We start from the raw sequence: 21,761 nt of genomic DNA, 5'->3' as shown, positions 1-21,761 counted from the left end.
TCCGTGCTTCCTCTTGGATTCTCTCTCTCTCTTCAGTTGTAAAAAGTACCTTAAGCAACTGTTGGCAATCATCCCAAGTGGGCTGGTGAGTAAAAAGGACCGAATCTAAAAGGTTAATTAAATCCCTTGGATTTTCAGAAAAATTTGCATTTTGGGATTTCCAATTGTAGAGGTCACTGGTGGAGAAGGGCCAGTACTGGTATGTCTGTTCCCCATCTGCTCCAGGGAGTCCCGAAGTTCTCAGTGGTAGCGCCCTCATGGGCTCCGGATCTGGAGCCCATCCAGTCCTCTGCCTAGTCCTGTAAGCCCGTCCCCCTGTCAGCGGTTCCATTGTGGCCATAGGCACCACAGGCGTGGGTTCCACCACCACCAGGGGTTGAGCGCTGCCAGGAGGGGTGCGTGTGTGGGCGCCGCTGGGAGGGGCAAGTGCGCAGGAGCCACCACCACCAAGGGGGGGGTTGAGCACAGCCGCCGAGAAATTATAGGGCAGGGGTGCATTCCACTCCAACTCTGTTAAATCTGGGTACAGATTTGAGTCCAGCAACACAGGGGAGGTGCCAGCAGAGGGCGGCCCTGCGGACCGTGAGTCCTGCATTGTGCCCTTCTTCCCCCCTTTAGCAGCCAAAATCTTGGCCTTTTCCTTAGGGGCAGGCAGGAGAGTCTTTAGCCAAGGTGGTGGGTCCTGGACCAAACCCTGCCAGACCACAATGTAAGGAATTTGATTGGGATGGCTGTGGTGGCCAAACATCACCCCTTTTACCTTTTCAATGAGGGAGGCATCAAAAGAGCCCTCCGTGGGCCAACCCACCCCAAACTTAGGCCACTTCCCCTCACAAAGAGTGATAATGATAAACTTTCTTTTTATTAACCTCCAAGGACAGCCCCTGTGCCCTCACCCTCACATCCTCAAAGTGACTCATGAGGATAGACAATGGCATTGTCTGGGTTTGCCCCATTCCTGAAAAGAAGAAGAAGTCCTAGACACAGGACAATCTCACTCGCACAATCGCACAGGTGAAAAGACTAGACAGATGAGGAACAAGTAACAAAATGATTAAACGGATGAATAAATGAAAACAAACAAACAAACAAACAAAAAAACCAAAACCAAAACCAAAAACAATGACCCACCTATTCTGGAATCTCTCCCTGTGCCCTTCTGACCGAGCTTCCAGCTCCTTGGTCACCCGTGGGGATTCCAAGGCAGCCAGCAGACGTCTCCATCTGGCCTCCACCGGCGACCCACCAGCGCGTCTGCCTAGGTCCCAATGCCGGTCCACTAGTCCCGGGCTCCAATCTATACACTCCTTCCCTGGCTCTGCGTCCTAGCCAGCCGTCTGCGGGAATCCCGGATGAGCCCCCAAATGTTATATTCGAGATTCACAAGGCTGCAGGACAGAGAGACAGTGTCACTGAGGCTGTAATTATCAAAAGGAGTTTTATTGTCTAGCTCGAGCTAGGGTCCAAGCCCCCAGAGTGCCAGTGCAGTGGCCTTTTCTTCAGGCAGGGACCCTCCTTTGTGTGTTAGTCCCCTTTTTATAACTCAGTTGTTTACACACTGGTCATGCATCCGCCCCCATAGTGATTCTTACTTCATCCTGCCTCTGATAGGCTCTAACCTGTTCCGGGTCCTAGCTGAGAGACTCCGGTTTCCGCATTCTTTGTCTTTTTCCTCTGCATCCTATAATGTACTCATAATGCCTTGCGGTTAGCAAACAAGCAGTAAACAGAAGCTGGAAGGTGTCCATTGTCCTTATAGCCCAGTATCTTACAAAGCAATCTCCTTTTACCAAATATCTCAGTTGTTTATTTTTTTTTACTAGTATAAATGATACATGAATGGACAATCTTTTATACAAATCTTTAAATATTTATTCAACTTTTATAATAACTACTTAAATTAGGCTGGCCAGATCAAAGTGTCTATGCATTTTTAGGATGTTTTGTACTTATTGCTAAATTGCTTTTCAAAGACATGGTGGCAATGTTCACTATCAGTATCAATTTATAGTTATGGCTATTTAACTACATGTATTGCAACTGGAAGTATTACTGCTATTTTTTTTTCTGCTTCCATTTGCTCATCTTTGCTATTTTTAATCAACACTAACATGACCAGGAAATATCTCTAGTTTTAATTTTCATTTTAAAACTCTAGAATTTTACGTTTCATTTTTATCCACCATTTGCACTTTTTTGGTCAACTCTGAATTGCTGTGTTCAGTGAATTTGGGGGCTCTTCAAGTCTTTTTCAATGGCTGCATTATATTTCATTCCATGGATGTACCATAGTTATTTATTTCTGCATTCATAATGAATAGCATTTTGGTGCTTTGTAATTTTCATCTCTTTTATCTACTGCGATTTTGTCTGTTATACATATGTGATGAGCATCTTCATGCACAAAACCCCTTTTCTTTCTTTAGAATAAATTTCCTGAAGAAATATTACTATGTCATCTAAAAAAGATAGAAATAGAATTATTTGAATACCTACAGGGAAGCTTGCTGATTGGAGATAGAAGAGGTAGATTCAATCATTTGCTTGCTTGGACAGGGCTTTAAAGAGAACTGACTCATGTAGGGCTTCCCATTGTTTGCACAGCCATGATCGTTACTGACTGACACTGTTTCTTCATAGTGTGTCTCATCTGTCAGATCTTACCTTGTACCAGTGGTAGCATGGATCCTAGTGATTTATTTTAAAAAGAAGAACTGGAACTGTCTTTCTTTGAATCTTGTGGGGTTGGAGTGGGGTTGTTGGTTTGGTTCCTTGCCCAGGTTGCTTTCAGATGCAGCCCTCATGTTTCTGCTCTTCTGCTCTGTGACACAGGAACTGTCTCTGGATGACTCCCCTGCTCCTCTCTTGCCTCCAGCACTCACCTAAAAGGCCAGATAAGGTTTCAGATCCTTTCAGGTGACCTGGGATTCTGGAAACATTCCCTACGGCTCAAAACTCCAGTTAGGTGTGGCAGCAGCTTCCTGTTATTGCTCCTATCTGATTGCTTCCCTTGTCCCTCTTTAGCTTCTCTCATGGAATTGGTTTCCTGTCATAAACTCCTTCTGTTTTCAAATATTTGCAGGGCTCCTAGGTTTTGAGGGGGACCCTGACTAATACACTTTAGGGTATCTCACTAGTTTACTATGGCTGCCATAACAAAGTACCACAAGCTGATGGCAACAGACAACAAAAATGTATTCCCTCACTGTTCTGGAAGCCAGGAGACTGAAATCAAGGTATCAGCAAAGTTGGTGTGAGGTGTCAAGACATTGCATACCTGCAAGGCCCACACCCCCAGTGAAGCCGGAACTAACATCCGGCTTCTGGAAACTGTTGCTTGCTTGCCATGGAAACCGTTGCTTGCTTGCTTGTTTGCACCAACTTTGCATTGTTTGAACCCCTGTATAGTGGGGCTACCAGCCAACCAATCATGTTAAAGGTCAATGCATGATCCACGTGTGATCAGCCACTGCATAGCGTATGCACCATAGGGATAAAAGGCATGCTGCAACCCCAGTCGGGGTCCTTGCCTGCAAGAGTGGCCACTGCGTTGGTGCTCTAGGGCTTGGACCCTGGCTAGCCAGAAAATAAACTTCCTCTTGTGTAATTACATCCTCGATGTCTCTGCTTTTCTGTCCGGTGGGGCTGTGGAAGGTCGGTCCCTAACATTGGTTCCTTCTGGAGGTGTCTGAGAGAGTTTGTTCCATGCTTCTCCTACCTCTAGGGGTAGCTAACAATGCTTAGTCTGGACACGTCTCGTGGATTAGGTGAAATCTCTTCCATCAGTTTGGTCAAGTCTCTCCTTTTCCTTTGTCACTGCCTCAACATTCACTGGGGCTCTTGCCTCCCCATTCACTCTCTCCTGGGTGGCAGATCTCTTCTGCGTTTTCATAAGGAAGGAAGGAAAACTTGACTCATTGACTCTGTAGGAAAGTCATTAATAAAAGCAAATTGTGCTTCATATTTCTTTTCTCTTTCTTTTTAATTTTACATATTCTATTTGACAGTACATATTATTTATTTGCCATATTACTGGTAGTGATGTTCCCTCACTCATCTGATTTAGGATTTGTCCAGGACCTTAGCTTGGTGGTTTTGTTTCTGGTCCAGCTTACCTAGTGGCTGGCTGATGGAAATGATGCCCTAAGGTAACTTGGGGTTTGGGCCAATAACAGTTATGTGTGATGCGCTAGATAGCTCACTCCATGTCTCTGAAGATAGGTACCAGGGAACGGTGATGCAATATAGCTTGTCATTTAGGATCTGGTCAGAGGTCTGGTCTGGTCGAGGTCACCATGTCAAAAGAGCACAGTTATCTAGAGAATGTGGGTTGGCATACCTTTTCTTTAATATTTTGAGGAGAGCTGGTACCTGTAAGGTAGAGAACATCAGGGCTTATAACATTTCTGCCTGGCCTTCCTGAATATGTGACCAATAAGTAGTCAAAGATAAGATGACAGCAAAAAAAAAAATTCTGTGACTTGATGATGTTAAGAATGTTGAAAGTAATGAAATACAGTGACCAGTGTAAGAAAAAAATTAAAAAGATACCTTGGAAACAGTACATGGCTAATTGGTTTGTTGAAAAGTGAGAAAACAAATACTGTGTATTATAATCGTTACTAAAATTTGTTACACTCTTATTTTTTTTTAATTTTAGCATATTATGGGGGTACAAATGTTTAGGTTACATGTGTTGCCTTTCCCCCCTTTCCCTCTGGAGTCAGAGCTTCAAGTGTGTCCATCCCCCCGAGGGTGCAAATTGCACTCATCATGTATGTATATACCCATCCCCTCCTTCCCACTCCCATCTGCTCGATGCCCGATAAATGTTATTTCTATATGTCCAGTTAGGTGTTGATCAGTTAATACCAATTTTCTCATGAGTACATGTGGTGCTTATCTTCCATTCTTGGGATACTTCACTTAGTAGGATGGGTTCCAGCTCTATCCAGGAAAGTACAAGAGGTGTGCTCTTATGTTTTTAAGTGCTTTATGTTGTTTATATGGTAGAATCCCCACAACGATTATGTAAGGTATTGATACTATCTCTTGTGAACCAAAATAAAATCCTAAGCCTCCCAGTGACTGAACAGACCCCATCTGAGCCAAGGGGACCCCAGGGAAACCTTAAAACTGAATTCTAGCTATGACAGGATGGGAGGTCAGACTCGCCTCATTACGCTTCCTCCCTTGCTAACGGCCATCATGCTTTTTTCCTAAGGGCTAAACAGAAACCAGCCTCATGATCCAGACCAACATTCTTCCCTGAGGGGAGAACACCAACCATGGAGTCTTCGGAGCTTGTGCAGAGAGAGTTTTCATGTCCTTGTTTCACCTTTTGACATCCAGAGGGTGGCCAGTCCTGAACATGGACCCCATAGAGGGGCATAAAGCTTGATTGTGCATATAAATGTTTCTTGTTTCATAAATATTGATGAAACTTTTCTAAATTATATGAATGGTAATTTTTGTTCAAAACAATCTTTAGACTGTATAATTGTGTGTGTGTGCACAAAATGCTTGTTCATTTGCTCTTCTTTCAACCTTTAAATATGATTTACATTTCTTTCTTTCTAGGGGATGGGGCAACAGGGAGTATAGGTGTTACTATGTTTATAGCATTGCAAGGGGATTTACATACCTTACCTCATTTAATCGCCATAACCTTGGTGGGAGCCATAATTAGTAATTCATCTGTCAAATTTCCATTGTATAGATAGGAAACAGGATCAGACACATGGAGAGCTTTATTCAAGGTCACATAAGGTCAAGGTGAGTGGGAGATAGCTAAGCTGAGAAGTTTCTTTCCCACCACCCGGCTCACCAGGGGTTATTAGAGACTGGGTTACTGGTGAGCCTGGGGTGTTCCACTCCAGGCAGTTTCTGAGCAGAGGCTGGGAAGGCATCATAGGGTGGGTGTCAGATGACCTTGAAGGCATTGACTGTGAGGAGGAGTTCTGGAGAGGACACTTATCCCCTGGCTGAAAGAGGGGACTCTGGAGGTCTGGGCCCCGCCCTGGCTCAGTGGCCAAATGGCTGTTGATGTTGGAGCAGGCATTTCAGCTTTTTGGGCTTCTGTTTCTTTTTCCACTAAAGGACACTCCGGGCCTATTGCAATCATTTTCTACATTCTATTCACAAATCGGAAACCACACTTTATAAAATTAATAAAGGGCCATAATGGGGGAGCTGTGGTAGAGGCCTGAACTCTGCAAAGTTATGGGCATAGTTAGAATATATGTCACCAGCCATTGTTCCTTAGCTTGCTCTCCTATAGTTGCCTAATGGTCATAAATTTTCACATCTTTCTTTATTGCTCCAATAGATCACATCACCCTTGTGAAACATAAGGTTGGTCTTTGTGATTATCTACTGGACCCTGGCTTGTGGTGGACCAGCTGACCCAGTAAGACCAGTGGACCATACCTGGAACCCACTCAACTTCTATTGTGACCTGGAACATATGCAGTGCAAGAAGACAATTTCTGCTTCCCAGCACTATTAGATCATCCCTAGCCAATCAGAAGACCCAGTTCCCCAGCTCTTTGCCTGTCAAACAATTTTTAAAAGCCTTGGCCCCCCCCCCCCAAGTTATTGAGGAGATGGATTTGAGAAATTTCTCTTATCTCTTCGCATGCCACTCTCCGATATTAAACCCTTTCTCCACTGTAAACCCTGATTTCTCAGGGCATTGGCTTCCTCTTGAGCAGTGGGCCAGGAACCTAGCTGGGCAGTAACAAATCCATTCCTCTACGTAAGTGCAATGTGTAACCTGAAAATGTATGAAGTTTGTAGCCTTTGACAAATATAATTTTTCTTTCTGCTCTCTGCATTTCTTTCTTTTGTTCTGTACAGAAAAATCAAGTTCTTATTATTATTCTGCCTCATCAATTTGTTTTCTGAGCCAGAAACAGAAGCAGTGTGCTATCAGGTGCTCTCCTTGTGTTTTTTTATTTTTTTTATTTTGGCATATTATGGGGGTATAGATTTTAAGGTTTCAATAAATGCCCTTTCCCCCCCTCCCCCCACAAGTCTGAATTCCAGCATGACCATCCCACAGATGGTGCACATCTCATTCATTATGTATGTATATACCCGCTCCCCTCCCCCCTCCCCCCTGCCCAATACCCTATTACTGTAGTACCTATGTGTCCACTTAGGTGCTGCTCAGTTAATACCAGTTTGCTGGTGAGTATAAGGGGTGCTTGTTTTTCCATTCTTGGGATACTTCACTTAGTAGTATGGGTTCCAGCTCTAACCAGGAAAATATAAGATGTGCTATATCATCGTTGTTTCTTAGAGCTGAATACTACTCCATGGTATACATATACCACATTTTATTAATCCATTCTTGGATTGATGGGCACTTGGGCTGTTTCCACAGCCTTGCAATTATGAATTGTGCTGCTATAAACATTCGAGTGCAGGTGTCTTTTTTGTAGAGTGTCACTGGATCTTTTGGGTAGATGCCCAGCAATGGGATTGCTGGATCAAATGGTAGATTCACTTGTATCGCTTTAAGGTATCTCCATATTGCTTTCCACAGAGATTGCACTAGTTTGCAGTCCCACCAGCAGTGTAGGAATGTTCCTATCTCTCTGCATCCACGCCAGCATTTGTTATTTGGAGACATTTTGATAAAGGCCATTCTTACTGGAGTTAAGTGATATCTCATTGTGGTTTTGATTTGCATTTCCCTGATGGTTAGAGATGTTGAGCATTTCTTCATATGTTTGTTGGCCATTCTTCTGTCTTCTTTAGAAAAGTTTCTGTTCAAGTCCTTTGCCCACTTTTTAATAGGGTTATTTGATTTTTTTCTTGCTGATTTTCGTGAGTTCTGAGTATATTCTAGTTATCAGCCCCTTATTGGATGCGCAGGATGCAAAAATTTTCTCCCATTCTGTAGGTTGTCTGTTTACATTCATGACTATTTCTTTGGCTGTGCAGAAGCTTTTTAGTTTGATCAGGTCCCATTTATTTATTTTTGTTCCTGCTGTGATTGCCTTTGGGACTTCTTCATAAACTCTTTGCCTAGGCTGATGTGTAGGAGAGTGTTTCCAACATTTTCCTCTAGAATTCTAATAGTTTCATACCTTAGGTTTAAGTTTGTTATCCAGCGTGAGTTGATTTTTGTGAGAGGTGAAAGGTGTGGGTCCTGCTTTAGCCTTCTAGAAGTGGCTATCCAGTTTTCCCAGCACCATTTATTGAAAGGGGATTCTTTTCCCCAGTGTATGTTTTTGTCTGCTTTGTCAAAGATTAGATGGCTATATGAGGATGGTTTTGTATCAGGATTCCCACATCTGTTCCACTAATCAATATTCCTATTTTTGTGCCAATACCAGATTGTTTTAATTACTACAGCTTTGTAGTATAGTTTGATATCTGGCATATTAATACCTCTCATTTTGTTTTTGTTGCCTAGAATTACTTTTGATATTCGGGGTCTTCTTTGGTTCCATACGAAGCGTAAAATTATTTTTTCTATATCTGTGAAGAACGCTGATGGGATTTTAATAGGTATTGCATTGAATCTGTAGATCAGTTTGGGTAGTATAGACATTTTAATGATGTTGAGTCTGCCGATCCACGAGCATGGAATGGATTTCCATCTGTTTACATCCTCTGCTATTTCCTTCCTCAGTGTTTCATAGTTCTCCCTGTAGAGGTCTTTTACGTCCTTGGTTAAGTATATTCCTAGGTACTTTAATTTCTTTGTTGCTACTGTGAAGGGAGTTGAGTCTTTGATTTGGTTCTCAATTAGATTGTTGTTGGCATATATGAATGCCTCTGATTTCTGTGTATTGATTTTGTATCCTGAGACTTTACTAAATTCATTTACCAGTTCCAGGAGTTTCTTGGTTGAATCTTTGGGGTTTTCTAAATATAATATCATATCATCAGCAAACAGTGAAAGTTTGATCTCTTCTGCCCCTATTTGGATACCTTTAATTCCATTTTCCTGTCTGATTGCTGTAGCCAGGACTTCCAGCACTATGTTGAATAGAAGTGGAGATAGTGGGCAGCCTTGTCTGGTTCCAGTTCTAAGTGGGAATGCTTTCAATTTTTCCCCATTCAGTATGATGTTGGCTATGGGTCTGTCATATATGGCTTGTATCATTTTTAGGTATGTTCCTTCTATGCTTATTTTATTAAGTGTTCATATCCTGAAAGGGTGTTGAATTTTGTCAAAAGCTTTTTCTGCATCTATTGAAAGAATCATGTGGTCTTTGTTTTTGCTTCTGTTTATGTGGTGAATTGCATTTATAGATTTACATATGTTGAACCATCCCTGCATCCCTGGGATGAAGCCCACTTGGTCGTGATGGATTATTTTTTTGGTAAGTGCCTGGATTCAGTTAGCTAAGATTTTGTTGAAAATTTTTGCATCTATATTCATTAGGGATATTTGTCTGTAGTTTTCTTTTTTTGTTGTATCCTTTCCTGGCTTTGATATCAGAGTAATATTTGCTTCATAAAAGGTGTTGGGGAGGTTTCCGTTCTTCTCGATGTTGTGGAATAGTTTCTGCAAGATAGGTACTAGTTCTTCTTTGTAAGTATGGTAAAATTCGGGTGTGAAGCCATCTGGACTGGGACTTTTCTTTTTGGGGAGATTTTTAATTGCTGTTTCTATTTCAGCTCTTGAGATCGGTCTGTTCAGGAAATCTTTTTCTTCCTGGTTGAGCCTAGGGAGGCTGTGTGTTTCTAGAAATTTGTCCATTTCCTCCACATTTTCCAGTTTGTGTGAATAAAGATTTTCGTAGTATTCATAAATTATATCTTGTATCTCTTTGGGATCAGTTGTGATATCTCCTTTTTTGTTCCTGATGGACCTTATTAGAGATTTCTCTTTTCGTTAGCTTAGCCAGTGGTGTGTCAATTTTGTTTATTTTTTCAAAGAATCAACTTTTTGTTTTATTAATCTCCTGAATAGCTTCCCTGTTTTCAATTTCATTTAGTTCTGATTTGATCTTTTTGGTTTCACTTCTTCTGCTGGGTTTGGGGTTAGTCTATTCTTCTTTTTCTAGCTCTTTGAGTCATTTCATTAGATTGTCTATTTGTGATCATTTTGACTTTTGATTATAGGCATTTATGGGGATAAACTTTCCTCTCAGAACTGCTTTAGCTGTGTCCCAGAGGATTTGATAACTTGTCTCTCCATTGTCATTTTGTTCATCGAATTTTTTATTTCCTTCTTGATTTCTTCATTTATGAAGTAATTATTTAGTAGGAGGTTGTTTAATTTCCACGTTTTTGTGTAGAAATGTGAGTTTCTGTTAGGGTTACTTTTATTCCACTGTGATCTGAGAAGATACATGGTATGATTTCTATTTTTTTAAAATTTCTTGAGGTTTACTTTGTGTCCTAGGATATGGTCAATCTTAGAGAATGTCCCGTGAGCTGATGAGAAGAACGTATATTCAGTGGATTTTGGGTAGAATGTCCTGTAAATGTCAGTCAGTCCCAATTGTTCTAGAGTTTTGTTTAAGTCCATTATTTCTTTATTAATTTTCTCTTTTGGATGATCTGTCTTGTGCTGCCAGTGGGGTGTTGAAATCTCCAGTGATTATGGAGTTGCTATTAATCAATTTGCTTATTTGCTTAGATCCAGTAAGGTTTGCTTTATGAATCTGGGTGCACCTAAGTTGGGTGCATATATATTTAAAATTGTTATCTCTTCTTGTTGAACTGTGCTCTTCACCATTATATAATGACCCTCTTTGTCTTTCACTACTTTTGTTGGTTTAAAAACTAAGTCGTCTGAAATCAGAACTGCCACGCCAGCCTTCTTTTGGCTTCCACTTGCTTGGAATACTCATCTCCACCCTTTTACTTTTAGTCTATATGCATCCTTGTGGGTTAGATGTGTTTCCTGAAGACAGCATATATTTGGCCTGTATTTTCTTATCCATTCAGCTAGCCTATGTCTCTTGAGTGGAGAGTTTAAGCCATTCACATTTATTGAGAGAACTGATAGGTAAGGTAGATTAATGTTCATTCTGTTGGGTTGGATGTTGTTGCTTTGATTTCTCTCTTGAGCCATTGTAATATCTGGCCTTTAATATCTTTGGGTTTTTGTTGTTCTTATAATCATGAGTTTTTATTATGGTGTTCTGTGCATAACACTGTTTTGACTACTTCTTGTAGGGCTGGTCTTGTCTTGGTGGATTCTCTGAGACTTTGCTTATCTGAGAATGTCTTTATTTCTCCTTCACATATGAAGCTCAGTTTTGCAGGGAATAAGATTCTAGGCTGGGCATTGTTTTGTTTCAGAAGAGTGAGAAAGGGGCCCCAGTCCCTCCTTGCTTGTAAAGTCTCAGTAGAGAAGTCTGTTGTTATTTGAATTGGCTTTCCCTTGTATGTTACTTGCTTCTTTCGTCTTACAGCTCTTAGGAGGGCCTTTGTAGTTGATATTTTAGTCAGTCTGATGACTGCATGTCATGACATCTTCCTGTTTGCATTGAATCTCCCAGGGGTCCTCTGAGCTGCTTGAACTTGTATATCGAGATTTTGAGCAAGGCCTGGGAAATTTTCCTCTATTATATCTTCAAATAGCTTGTCCAACCCTTGGGTGTTGTCCTCTTCCCCTTCTGGTAACCCTATGACCCTCACATTAGGTTTCTTCACATAATCCCACATCTCTTGTAGGCTTTGCTCTTTTCTCTTGTTTCTCTGCTCTATCTCTGTGATGGTTTTATTTAGTTGGAGGGTGTTATCTTCAATCTCTGAGATTCTTTCTTCTGTTTGATCTACCCTGTTCTTGAGACTTTCCACTGTATTTTGGAGTTCCCTGAATTGATTCTTCATTTCCAGGAGTTTGGTTAAACTTTTCTTCATTGTGTTGATTTCGTTAGTGAACTTTTGTTCCAGGTCCTAGAGGCTTTTTGTGGTTTCTTTGTGTTGGTTATTTTTTTTTTTTCCTTCAGTCAATTCATAGGGAATTATTATTATTATTATTATTATTTTTTGTGTTGGTTATTGAGTTGTTCTTGGAGGTCATTGAATTTTCTTATGATCCACATTTGAAATTCTTCTTCTGTCTTTTTGGTTGCCTGATTTTGGTTGGTGTCTGTTTCTAGGCGGCTGGTACTCCTCTTTGGGGGTGTGTTTTCCGTTTGGTTCTTCATATTTCCTGAGTTCCTTTGCTGATTTCTTCCCATGTCAATCAGTTGTTGTTTCTTTCCTTTAGGTTTTCCTTTGGGTATTCACATGCCTTGTTTAGTTTCTGAGTTGGTAGGTGGTGTCTGTGGGTGAGATTTGACCACTCCCTGTATAATGAGTCAGTAGATGCCATGAAAAGGGTGTGCAGGATGTCCTCCCTGCCAGTAGGTAGCGCTTGCTTGGAGGAACAGGCTATGCTGTTGTTTTTGTGTCCTGTTATCAGCTCTTATTCCTGTAGAGAGGCACTCTAGTGCCTCAGGTGGTTGGCGGGGCCCTGGGACTTCCAGGTGTGTCCTTTTCTCCCCCTCAGCGAGGGCTGGTCTAAGAGAGAGTCTCAGCAGAGCTGGGTTGGGTAAGCCTGTCCTCAGGCACCACCAATTTTATTAGCAGGGGTCAAAGTTCTGTTATCTGCTTCCAGGAGGAGCTGTCAAGGAGGGGCTGGAATGGCCCCGCTCAGTCAGAAAGTCTGTGTGTGGAGTGGGGCTGTCTGAGACCCGCAGTCTGGAGTGGAACTCATTTCTTTCCACCCTCCCCAATTCCGCAGATACTCCTGGGTCTCTGCCAGCAGGCCAGACCGCACGCCACCAGGCCTCCCCTGACTGTGATGCCGGCTGCAGGAGTTCCCTGCGCAGGAAAGCCACCTGGGCTGGGCGCACGATGTCTTTTTGGGAGGAGGGTTGCCCTCTAAGATGCTGATCTGCCCCCAAAGGCACACACACCTCAGTAGGCTGTTCACGTACATACCTTCTGTGCCCCGGGCAATGCGAGACCTAGGTGCAGGGGATCTGGTCTGCAGGTCTGACCTCTGGGTCCCTGAGTTCAAACTATATCCCCAACAGGGAGAGGAGTGCCAGTCCCAATTCACCCACAGGGATCCCAAGCTGGGTCTATGTCTCTCAGTCTCAGGGTCTGCCCCTTTCTCCTGGGATCACCGTGCCAGCAGCACCTGGGAGGGCTGGCGGGTAGGGAGCTCACAGTCTGAGTTCCCCTTAGTCAGCTGTAGGGTCCCAAAATGGAATGTCCCATTCCCTGGAGGTGCCTCCGGCTGGTGGCTATATTGTCTTTCTGGGCAGCTGTGGGTAGGGATGGCAGAAGGGAGAATGAGGCAATATGGTGCCTGCCACGCAGCTGGGGTCTGTGCACATGGAGGTGCCCCGAGGGATTTGGGAGTCTGGTGCCACATCCGCTACTGGCTTACCGTTCACTGGCGGTGGCTGTCTCTGGGCTAGTGTCTGCAGGTCTCTCCACGCGCTGGGGATCCCACCAGCAGTCTCAGATGCAGGGGAGGGGAAACTTGGCCTATCTACCTACCCTTCTTGCTGGTCTCCGGGCTGCCCCAGCGGTCTCAGCTTCCAGTTCTCCTCTGCAACCTTCTCCCGTGGAGTCTCCCGTGGTCTCAGGTACCCCTCCTTCTGACCTTGTCCGCTGTATGCTTGTCTTCTTGCTTCTTTCTTCTAATTTCTGCTAGAATCTGTCTTTTCTGCAGAGACACTCTGTCTAGGTGTTTCTCGTCCGCCATCTTGATTCCCCTCCTCCTTGTGTTGTTTAACGCAAAAAGTTGATGCTCTAGATTGTCTTTAAGGACAAGATGAAGGGGCAGTGCTTTGAGGATATCATGATCACAGAGACATGCTTCCCCCAGTGAAGAGAGTGTGCATGAGTGGGGCAGGAAGAGGGAGGTGTGGACTTTTGTCCAAAGCCCTTGCTTTGCCCTGCAGCCATGACCATATTGGACAAGGACCCTGAGGGCTGGCATGTCTGTGTTCGCCTGGCAAGGCTGGAATGGCATGCAGGAATCTAGTCAGCAGTTGCATGTGATGCCTTGAAGACCAGAGGATTTCCCTCCATTGCCCCGGTACCATGTATGCCTCCCTAATGTGGTCTGATTTTGGATGTGGCCGGGTCAGTAATAACTGGAATTTCAGACAGGCTTACATTCTGACACAGTTAGATTTAGGGAAAATATGGCATTTTTGTCATATCTGGGTTTGTGTTCTGAGGTTCATGCCACCACATATGAATCAGATCAAGATGGGCCTGCACGTGCTGCCTGTCTCCCCCACCATCTTCCACCCAGCCTGCTAGGAGGGGGCTTTTCCAAGCACTGACAGGACTAGAAAATGTCTAGATCATTCTGATCCTTATAACCTGCTATTCTCTGATCTAATGTGATAACAGAGAGAAAACTATAGCATGTTACGTAAACACAATTCAAATGAATATTGTCATTTTCAAAACTTGATGCCTTTGCTTCTTGTGGATTTCAAACCCAGAACCTGGCCAAGCAATAACTGAGAGAAAGTGACCTGGCAAATAGGGAAATTCCATGATGACTGGGTGCTCTGCTGTATCCCCACTCCCTAGCACATAGTAATTCCCCAATAAGTATTGATCTATCGGTGATAACAAAACGGTGCTTCCCAGTCCTGCTGCTGAGAGATGGTGTCTCACTTAAAAGGTTACTTTAGCCCAGGGCTGACCCAAGGAGTCCTAGCTCAGAGACCAGCCTGTCAGCTGTCACTCAAAGGGACATGCTGAAAGGCATCAGCTGCGGAGCGCTAGCTCAAGAGGGACACTTATCTGCATGAGAAGGGCTGACACTGCCCTGCCCAGGTGAAAGGTGTGGCCTTTCTGGACGTGTCCTGTCTGCTTTGTCCTGTGTGGACAGAGCAGAAGGTGGGCTAGTAGCCAAGATCCACCTGGCATGAACAGCATGGAGGAGGTCTGCTGTGGTGCTCACAGGGCTCTGAGGACCTTGGACAGTGGGAGGCAGGGACAGGATGGCTCAGACCAGGATGGAAGAGTGCCCTCAAGGTCATTTGGTGCTGCAAGAAGATGGGCTGCAGCAGACTAGAGGTTGACCAGACTCTGGACCCTACACAGAGCTGCAATAGGCACTGAAGCTAGGTCTGAGAGTAATGAAGGGCCTTCCTGAAACTTCCTAGGTCCAAGCTGCCGGCCACTCTGATTTGTACAGGGAGCCCTGCATAGGGTGGGTCACATCTTTCCAAAGGTCTCCTTTCCATTTCTGGCAGAGTGGGACAGGGCTCCTACCCTGGAGCTTCTTAGATAACTCCCCTTCTAAATCTGGGTTCTTTCATACTGGCACTAGGGGAAGGGCAGGGGTGTAGTTGTGGAATGACGTAGGAGGACAGTAGGGATGAGGTTCATCTGAGAGGGTCATTTTGTCCTGGGAAGGCATCTCCCTTTTCCTTATGAAGCTGCCTGGCAGCGGGAGCCAGCAGTGGGAGGTGTGTTTGGAAGCAGCTGGGTGTCAACAGGGCGTGATTCTAGAGGTGGAAGATGAGGTAAACTGGAGGGGGAAGTAGATGGAGGCTGGACACACAGTTGGCGCCTATTGAATGTTGGTTTGTTGAATAAAGGAGCAATCGATCACTTCCACTCTGGAGACAGAAGATTATTACATCCCTGGCGGTCTCCCCTCTGCTCTCTCTGCCCAGTGCACTTCTGGCCTCTGCCCTGGAGAAGAAGGATGGATCAATCCGGGAGGCACCTTAGTCTGGTCCCTCAGTTTGTTCTCTCTTTCATTGTTCTTTTTATCCAGCACTGAAAGCCTGAGTTCTTGTTGTTGACACGTGGGGGTTTCCCATTCTTTTTTCCAAGGAGACAATTCCCTGGGCCAGGTTCTTATACACAGGGGGTCCCCAGAGTCATGCTGTGGGCAGAGAGAGGAAGAACTGAGCTGGCCTCCTCCTGCCCTTCCTGCCACCCAGGGGTCTCTGGGAGAGGGCTGCGTGTGAGGGGTCAGGGCAGACCTTGTTGCGTCCATTGGTCCTGGGCTCCAGCCTGGCCAAGACAACTCCATCCAGTCGACCGAGACTGGACCTCCCCCTCCTCCCCCAGGAAGCCTTTGCTCATAATTGGTGGTTGGGTGGCTGATCTCCAAGTAGCCTTAGCAACTAGATTGGTGGAAAGGCTGAGGACATGGGACCGTGGCTATTCCCTACTACCCTGGATCCCCTCAAAGCTCTGCTGTCCCCAAGGCTGGGCATGGACAATACTGGAGATCTTGTCTTAAAAGAAATCTTCCTCTAATTGAGGTCCTATACATATCTGGGTGGTGTTGACTTATCGGTCTCTGTGGTGACACATGCGTTGCTCATCCCTTTGGGCTTCGAGCTCTACCTGGTGCAGCTTCACTGGGAAGTTGTGCAGAGGTGATGGCCACGTGCACACCATCCCTGGCGTCACTCGGACTCTCCCCAGGAGCAGCCTGATGGGGCTCACGGCTGCACTCAGCTTGGCCTTCAGCTGAAGGCAGAGGAAAGGATTTTAGGGATCTTAGAGAAAAAGCTCTCAACCTTTCACCATAGAATGTGATCTTAGAGAAGAGGTTCCTCTAAGATGTTCCCAGACCATATGATTCTAGTTTGATTCTGTACAGGAAAGGCCTGGCACTAATGACAGGAATTATGTTTATGAGCCGTCCCATTGAATGAGTGTTCTTCCTGCAATTTGTGTGACAGTCACACCTGCTACTTTAAAATAAATGAAAACAAGGCTGCCCTAGTTGTCCTCGTCTTCCCCACCTGCCGACCTAGGTGAAAAAGATGCTCCAGTGATCACAGCTTGTGTCTAGAAACTAAAGGATTAAAGTCATTTCCAAATCCCATACCCTGCTGTTTTAGAATCACATGTAATAATAATCATATAAACTGTGATCAGAAATAAAAATAAGATGTAGATACTTATTCACATAGATTTCCCATGTAGATCTAGGTCTTGTGGACTAATCTGGAGGATGGAGAGGGAGTTAAACAGTTTGGATGTGAGTCATTGACACTGTCAGTTTCACTTGGGCTCAGATGATAGAGTCTGTTGTTGTGCTCACTGTTTATCCCCAAAGCCTGGTGCGTAGTAAGTGCTCGATGAGTGTGTGCTGATGGGAAAAATGATGCTTTCTGCTCCTTCTGCAGAGAGGAATCCTTTTGAACTCAAAAGGCTGATGTAGCCCAAGTGGCCAGCAGGGAACCTTAGCCTAGAGGTTATCAGTGACCAAAAGGCACAGGCTGAAAGGGGCTTACACTGCTGAGTGACCAGATAACCAGGTGGTTTAGTGACACTTAGCATGGAAGGACACAGGGCTGGATGTGAGGGGTTGAGGTGGCCCAGTGCAGGGGAGAGATGGGGCCAAGTGTTCTGGAGGCTTTGCCAGCCCTGTCCTCCATGGGTCCTGCCTGGTGCCAGCGTGGGCCTTGTCCCTCTGAGGCCCTGTAGGTCAGGCCATGAGCCAGGATGGCATCCAAGTGGTGAGACCTTGAGGGAAACATGTGGGCCTGTGGGTACCCTGGGGGGAGACATGAGGAAGGGGTCAGCTTAGATCAACGTGGTCTAGAGAGGGCAGGAGCCAGTGGACTCTGGGAATTCTCAGCAGGGACAGAAAAGGTTCAGCTGGGAGGCTGGGGGCCAAGCAGGGCCCTGAGCTCAGAAGGGGGCAGGGAAGGATGGGGAGCCTCTGTGGGGTGGGCCTGTGTCCCTTCCCAGAGACCCTAGGCTGTGCCTGCCTCTCCGTCACATAACACAGGGGAAGGAGGTAAGAAGTTCACCCTGAGCCCAGGACCAGAGCGGTCTGTGTTTTCTCCTGACGGTGCTCAGCTTCAGTCCTGGCAGAAGGGCAGGCCCTGGAGACATCAGTGTAGATAAGAAGCAGCTGGGGCCGGGCGTGATGGCTCAGGACTATAATCCTAGCACTCTTGGAGGCCAAGGTGGGTGGATTGTTTGAGCTCAAGAGTTCAAGACCAGCCTGAATAAGAGTGAGACCCTATCTCTACCAAAAATGGAAAAAATTAGCCGGGCATGGTGGCGCATGCCTGTAGTCCCAGCTACTTGGGACGCTGAGGCAGAAGGATTGCTTGAGCCCAGGAGTTTGAGGTTGCTGTGAGCTAGGCTGACACCACGGCACTCTAACCTGGGCAACAGAGTGAGACTGTGTCTCCAAAGGAAAAAAAAGCAGCTGGGTCATGGCCTTGTGTGTGGGATTGGGGGTGGTGTGGGGAGAGGGAAGAGGAGACAGCAGGAAGCAGCAGAACTGTGTCATTGGCCAGCCTAGCACAGAGCTGGTGCCTGTGAATGAGGTCAATGAATAAATGACAAACCAGCCTTCCCATTTAGCTAGGGTACATTTATTCAGCTGCTGGCACCTCCTTCCCGCAGTGTGAAGGTGGGCTCAGGTCCAGAGAACTTGGCCAGTCACAAAGGGGGCTGAGTCTGCTTCCTGCAGTTGGCGCCTTTTCATGATTTTCTTTATCCAGGGTAGGAAACGCGAGACCTTGGTGCAGACACGTGGAGGCATCCCATTGCCTTTTCCATGGGAGATGATGCCCTGGGCCACATTGTCACACACGAGTGGGCCTCCAGAGTCCCCCTGTGAACAGAGGAGGAGGACTGAGCTGGTGCTCCCTCGGTCCCTGCCATCTCAAGACCCCTCTCAGGGAAGGGAACTGGCATGGCCAGCATGTGGAAACCAGAGGGCAGGACAGGCCCTGGTCCTCAGCTCCCAAGCTGTGACCCTGGACATTGTTACTGCTTCACCTCAGCCCAGGGACCAGCCTAGGTCCTCTGCCCCAGGCCCTGGGGTCCTCTCCTTATAAAGGTGTATGGGACCTTTGGCTCCAGGTCACTGTTGAAGGACACAGAGGCAGGGAAGTAGGGCTGACACCTAGGAGGATAAGCCCTTTAACCACATTGGGTGCCAGCTCCAAGGAGCCACTTGGTTATAATGGGGCAGAGGCCCCAGCCAGCTTGGGCTGCTCCCCTCTTCCCTTTCCAAGAGAGAGATCACATCCTGGTGGTTGAGGGCGTCCCCCACTGCTTGGGTGTCCCCCACTGCTTGGGTGTATAGGTCCCTGGCCTTCCCCAAACTTCCTTTCCCTAGAGTCTAGGCAGCAGATGCATAGTCTCACCTTAAAGGAAGACTTATTTATCTTTGGGTCGCCCACACAAATCTCCATGGCCTTGTGGTAACGGTAGGGGGGTTGGGCGAGTGATTCACACTCCTTGTCCTCCTGCACGGTCAGCATCACCTCCTGCAGCGTGTCTGAGACTTTGCTCCCTAGGGAAGTACTGCCCCAGCCGGCCACAAGACACTCCTTCCCTGGCTTCACCCGGGCTTTGCCAGTAGGCAGCTTGAGGGGCCGCACGTCTGCAGTCAGCCTGGCCTTTGTCTCCAACTGGTGGAAAAGAGGCAAGAAAGCCCAGGTCAGCCAGTAGCCTCCTGTGCCTGGTGCTGTGGTGGCACTGAGCTGTCTCCCCTGTCCCTTGAGGCATAGGTACTGGCCAGGTGTCGGATGGAAGGAGAGAAGAAGAGACAGTGTCAAAGCCGGAGGAGCAACTGGACAAGCAGAGCCAGAGCAGCAGGACTTTGCCTCACCTGCAGCAGCATGATGTCATTTGAATGATCATTCAAATTATATGCTGGGTGGCGCATGGCTCTTCTCACACGGAAGACCTGCTGGGTCCTCTCCTGCTTCCTGATGTTGTGGGCCCCCAGGGTGACATTTATGGGGCTGCAGAGACAGCAGACAGAGGCTGCACGTGTGTGGAGTCACAGGCATACAGCCCAAGGGGCATGGATAGCAGGTGACAGCCAGGGCAGGGCAGGGCTGCAGCTGAGGCCAAACTGAGGGGATAGGAGGGTCCCAGGAGGTAGCATTCTGCTAATTGCACCAGTGGTTCTCAGGGGTCAGCTCCCCATGGGGAAACAGGTGAGACTGCTTTGGTTTCCATTCTCATGCTGAAGCATGTCCCTGGCTCTGCATATGACAGGCATGATCACTCTGGGATTTTCTGACCTCAGCAGTGCCTCTGACACTAACCTTCCTGTCCGCCCACGGGACTTACCCACCCACCCTCTCTCTCCATGAAGCCCCCTGCACATGTGTCCAGACAGTGGTGTCTGTGGAGTATTCGCAGGAGGGATTGGAAATTCCTCCTCACCTTCCCCAACAGTGAGCGGCCGTCAGCACGAAGTCTTCTCGGATCAGGAATCCACCACATGTCCTCTGAGTTCCCCGATCCCAGTACTGAAGAAAGGCCATGTAGGGGCGGGAGTGGGGCTTGGCCTCATGGCCCCCGATGATCTCCCCTGGAGGAAAAGAGCGTCTGCCTGTGTGCACCCTCTGAGGCCACTGGCTGGGCATCTGTTTTGTGGCTCCAGAAGGGCTGGGCATTTGGGAGCCGGGGGCAGCCTGGAGTTAGAGGCGCCTGGGGAAAGGGGCTTCAACTTCCTCCTCTGAAAAAGGGAAGAACAGCTGGCCTTGGTCTATAAATCTTTCTTCCACACATAGCTGGGGGAACAGACCTCACAGACACAGTGAAATCCCAGAGGCTCCTGATCATTCCCTCCTGACTTTTCTTTGCTCCAAGTTAGTTTCCAAGACCCTGATGAGTCCTGTGATAGTGAGGAAAGCGCTGTCTCTAATGGCCAGGATGTAAGTTTAGGGATCTAGATGTTGCCACATCCTAGTTCCTAGGCCCTGACATGCAGTGGGTGCTCAATGACTGTTGGGTGGCTGCATGAAGGAATGGCTCTAGTTGGCCTCTGGATGCGGGTGGGTAGGGCAGTGCCGTGGGATTCTGGAAAGCACAGAAGCTGGGATCTGCCACAGCCGCTGATCCTTGGAAAGAAGGGAGGCATCAAGGGCCTGGGAATAAAGGGACGGGGCGGCTTGAGACTAAGCAAAGACAAAACTGTGTTTGGAGGCCAGTGATTCCAGCAGTTCTGGGTCAGCTGACCTCTGGCCTCTCTCTGACAGACAGTGAGGGAAGCACGTCTTTACCCCAGACAGAGAAGCGGGGCTAACCCTGCCCCCTCTAGGAGAATTTGATATTTTTTCATTTCCAGGTTCCCCCCTGCTACCATCATTTCTAGATGACAAGGGTGAGGCCTGGGGAGGGGATGGTGCCCACTGGCTCTTCTGGGAACAGTCTCATGCCCTGGCATTCCTGCTGAGAGCTCATCCAGCATCGTGCTTGGGGGGTCTATAGAGGGACTGGAGTTGGGGTTCAGAGTGTCCCTGGTAGATAGAAGGATCAGGCAGGTGCAGAAGGGGCAGGAGATCTGTGGGATGGGCTTGGGCCTCTGGGCTTGGGGACAGTCACTCACCTGCCTGTGCCCCAGGGGGCAGGATGAAGGCCAGCAGGAGCAGGAGCAGCTGCATCAGGAAGGCTGCCCAGGTCGGAGCTGCTGGTGTGCCCTCCTTGCTCCCTTTTAGCCCCCTCGAGAGGAAGGAGGTGGGGTGGGCTCAGTGACCTCACGTTAGCTCTGGTTTTGTGGTGTTCCATCACAGAAGGTTTTCTATGAAAGCTCCTCACCCCACTGCCTCTACCTGATAACACCTTCAGGTAGTTGTGAGAATCGTGTGGTGACCACACTAGTACCCACAGCTGGTGACTCAGAGCAGACCATCTGTTCCAGCCCAAAGCGGGAACCCAGTGTACAGGGTGGGGACCATAGGATGTGGTATTGGCTAGTAGAGGTACTGGAGCCCTGAAATCTGAGTTCCCAGTGATAGAACCACCAGCGCCTCCATGGCCATGCCGCTAAGTACGACAGATGATTTCTTTAGCAGGTGTGTGTT

The 21,761-nt window shown here is 46.8% G+C and overlaps 1 protein-coding gene across 2 annotated transcripts in view; it reads right to left on the bottom strand.

The window, feature by feature from the left end:
- The window catches only part of LOC105864436 (granzyme B-like), a 68,028-nt gene extending 46,607 nt beyond the window's left edge, over nucleotides 1–21,421 (bottom strand). The window contains exons 1-5 of one of the 2 annotated variants that reach the window (XM_012752307.3): nucleotides 21,287–21,421; nucleotides 20,119–20,266; nucleotides 19,553–19,688; nucleotides 19,086–19,352; nucleotides 18,289–18,547 (exon numbers count right to left, since the gene is read on the bottom strand). In XM_012752307.3, coding sequence (XP_012607761.3) covers nucleotides 18,350–18,547; nucleotides 19,086–19,352; nucleotides 19,553–19,688; nucleotides 20,119–20,266; nucleotides 21,287–21,341 — 804 coding nt within the window. In that variant the 5' untranslated portion in view covers nucleotides 21,342–21,421 and the 3' untranslated portion in view covers nucleotides 18,289–18,349. Of the gene's footprint in view, nucleotides 1–18,288; nucleotides 18,548–19,085; nucleotides 19,353–19,552; nucleotides 19,689–20,118; nucleotides 20,267–21,286 lie in introns of those variants that run through there. The other variant, XM_076004144.1, reaches the window with a different exon arrangement.
- Nucleotides 21,422–21,761: the final 340 nt, after the last annotated feature.

Source organism: Microcebus murinus, chromosome 6, assembly GCF_040939455.1.
Source record: "Microcebus murinus isolate Inina chromosome 6, M.murinus_Inina_mat1.0, whole genome shotgun sequence".
In the NCBI taxonomy this organism is placed as follows: Eukaryota; Metazoa; Chordata; class Mammalia; order Primates; family Cheirogaleidae; genus Microcebus; species Microcebus murinus.
This window is presented reverse-complemented; position numbering and strand designations above follow the sequence as displayed.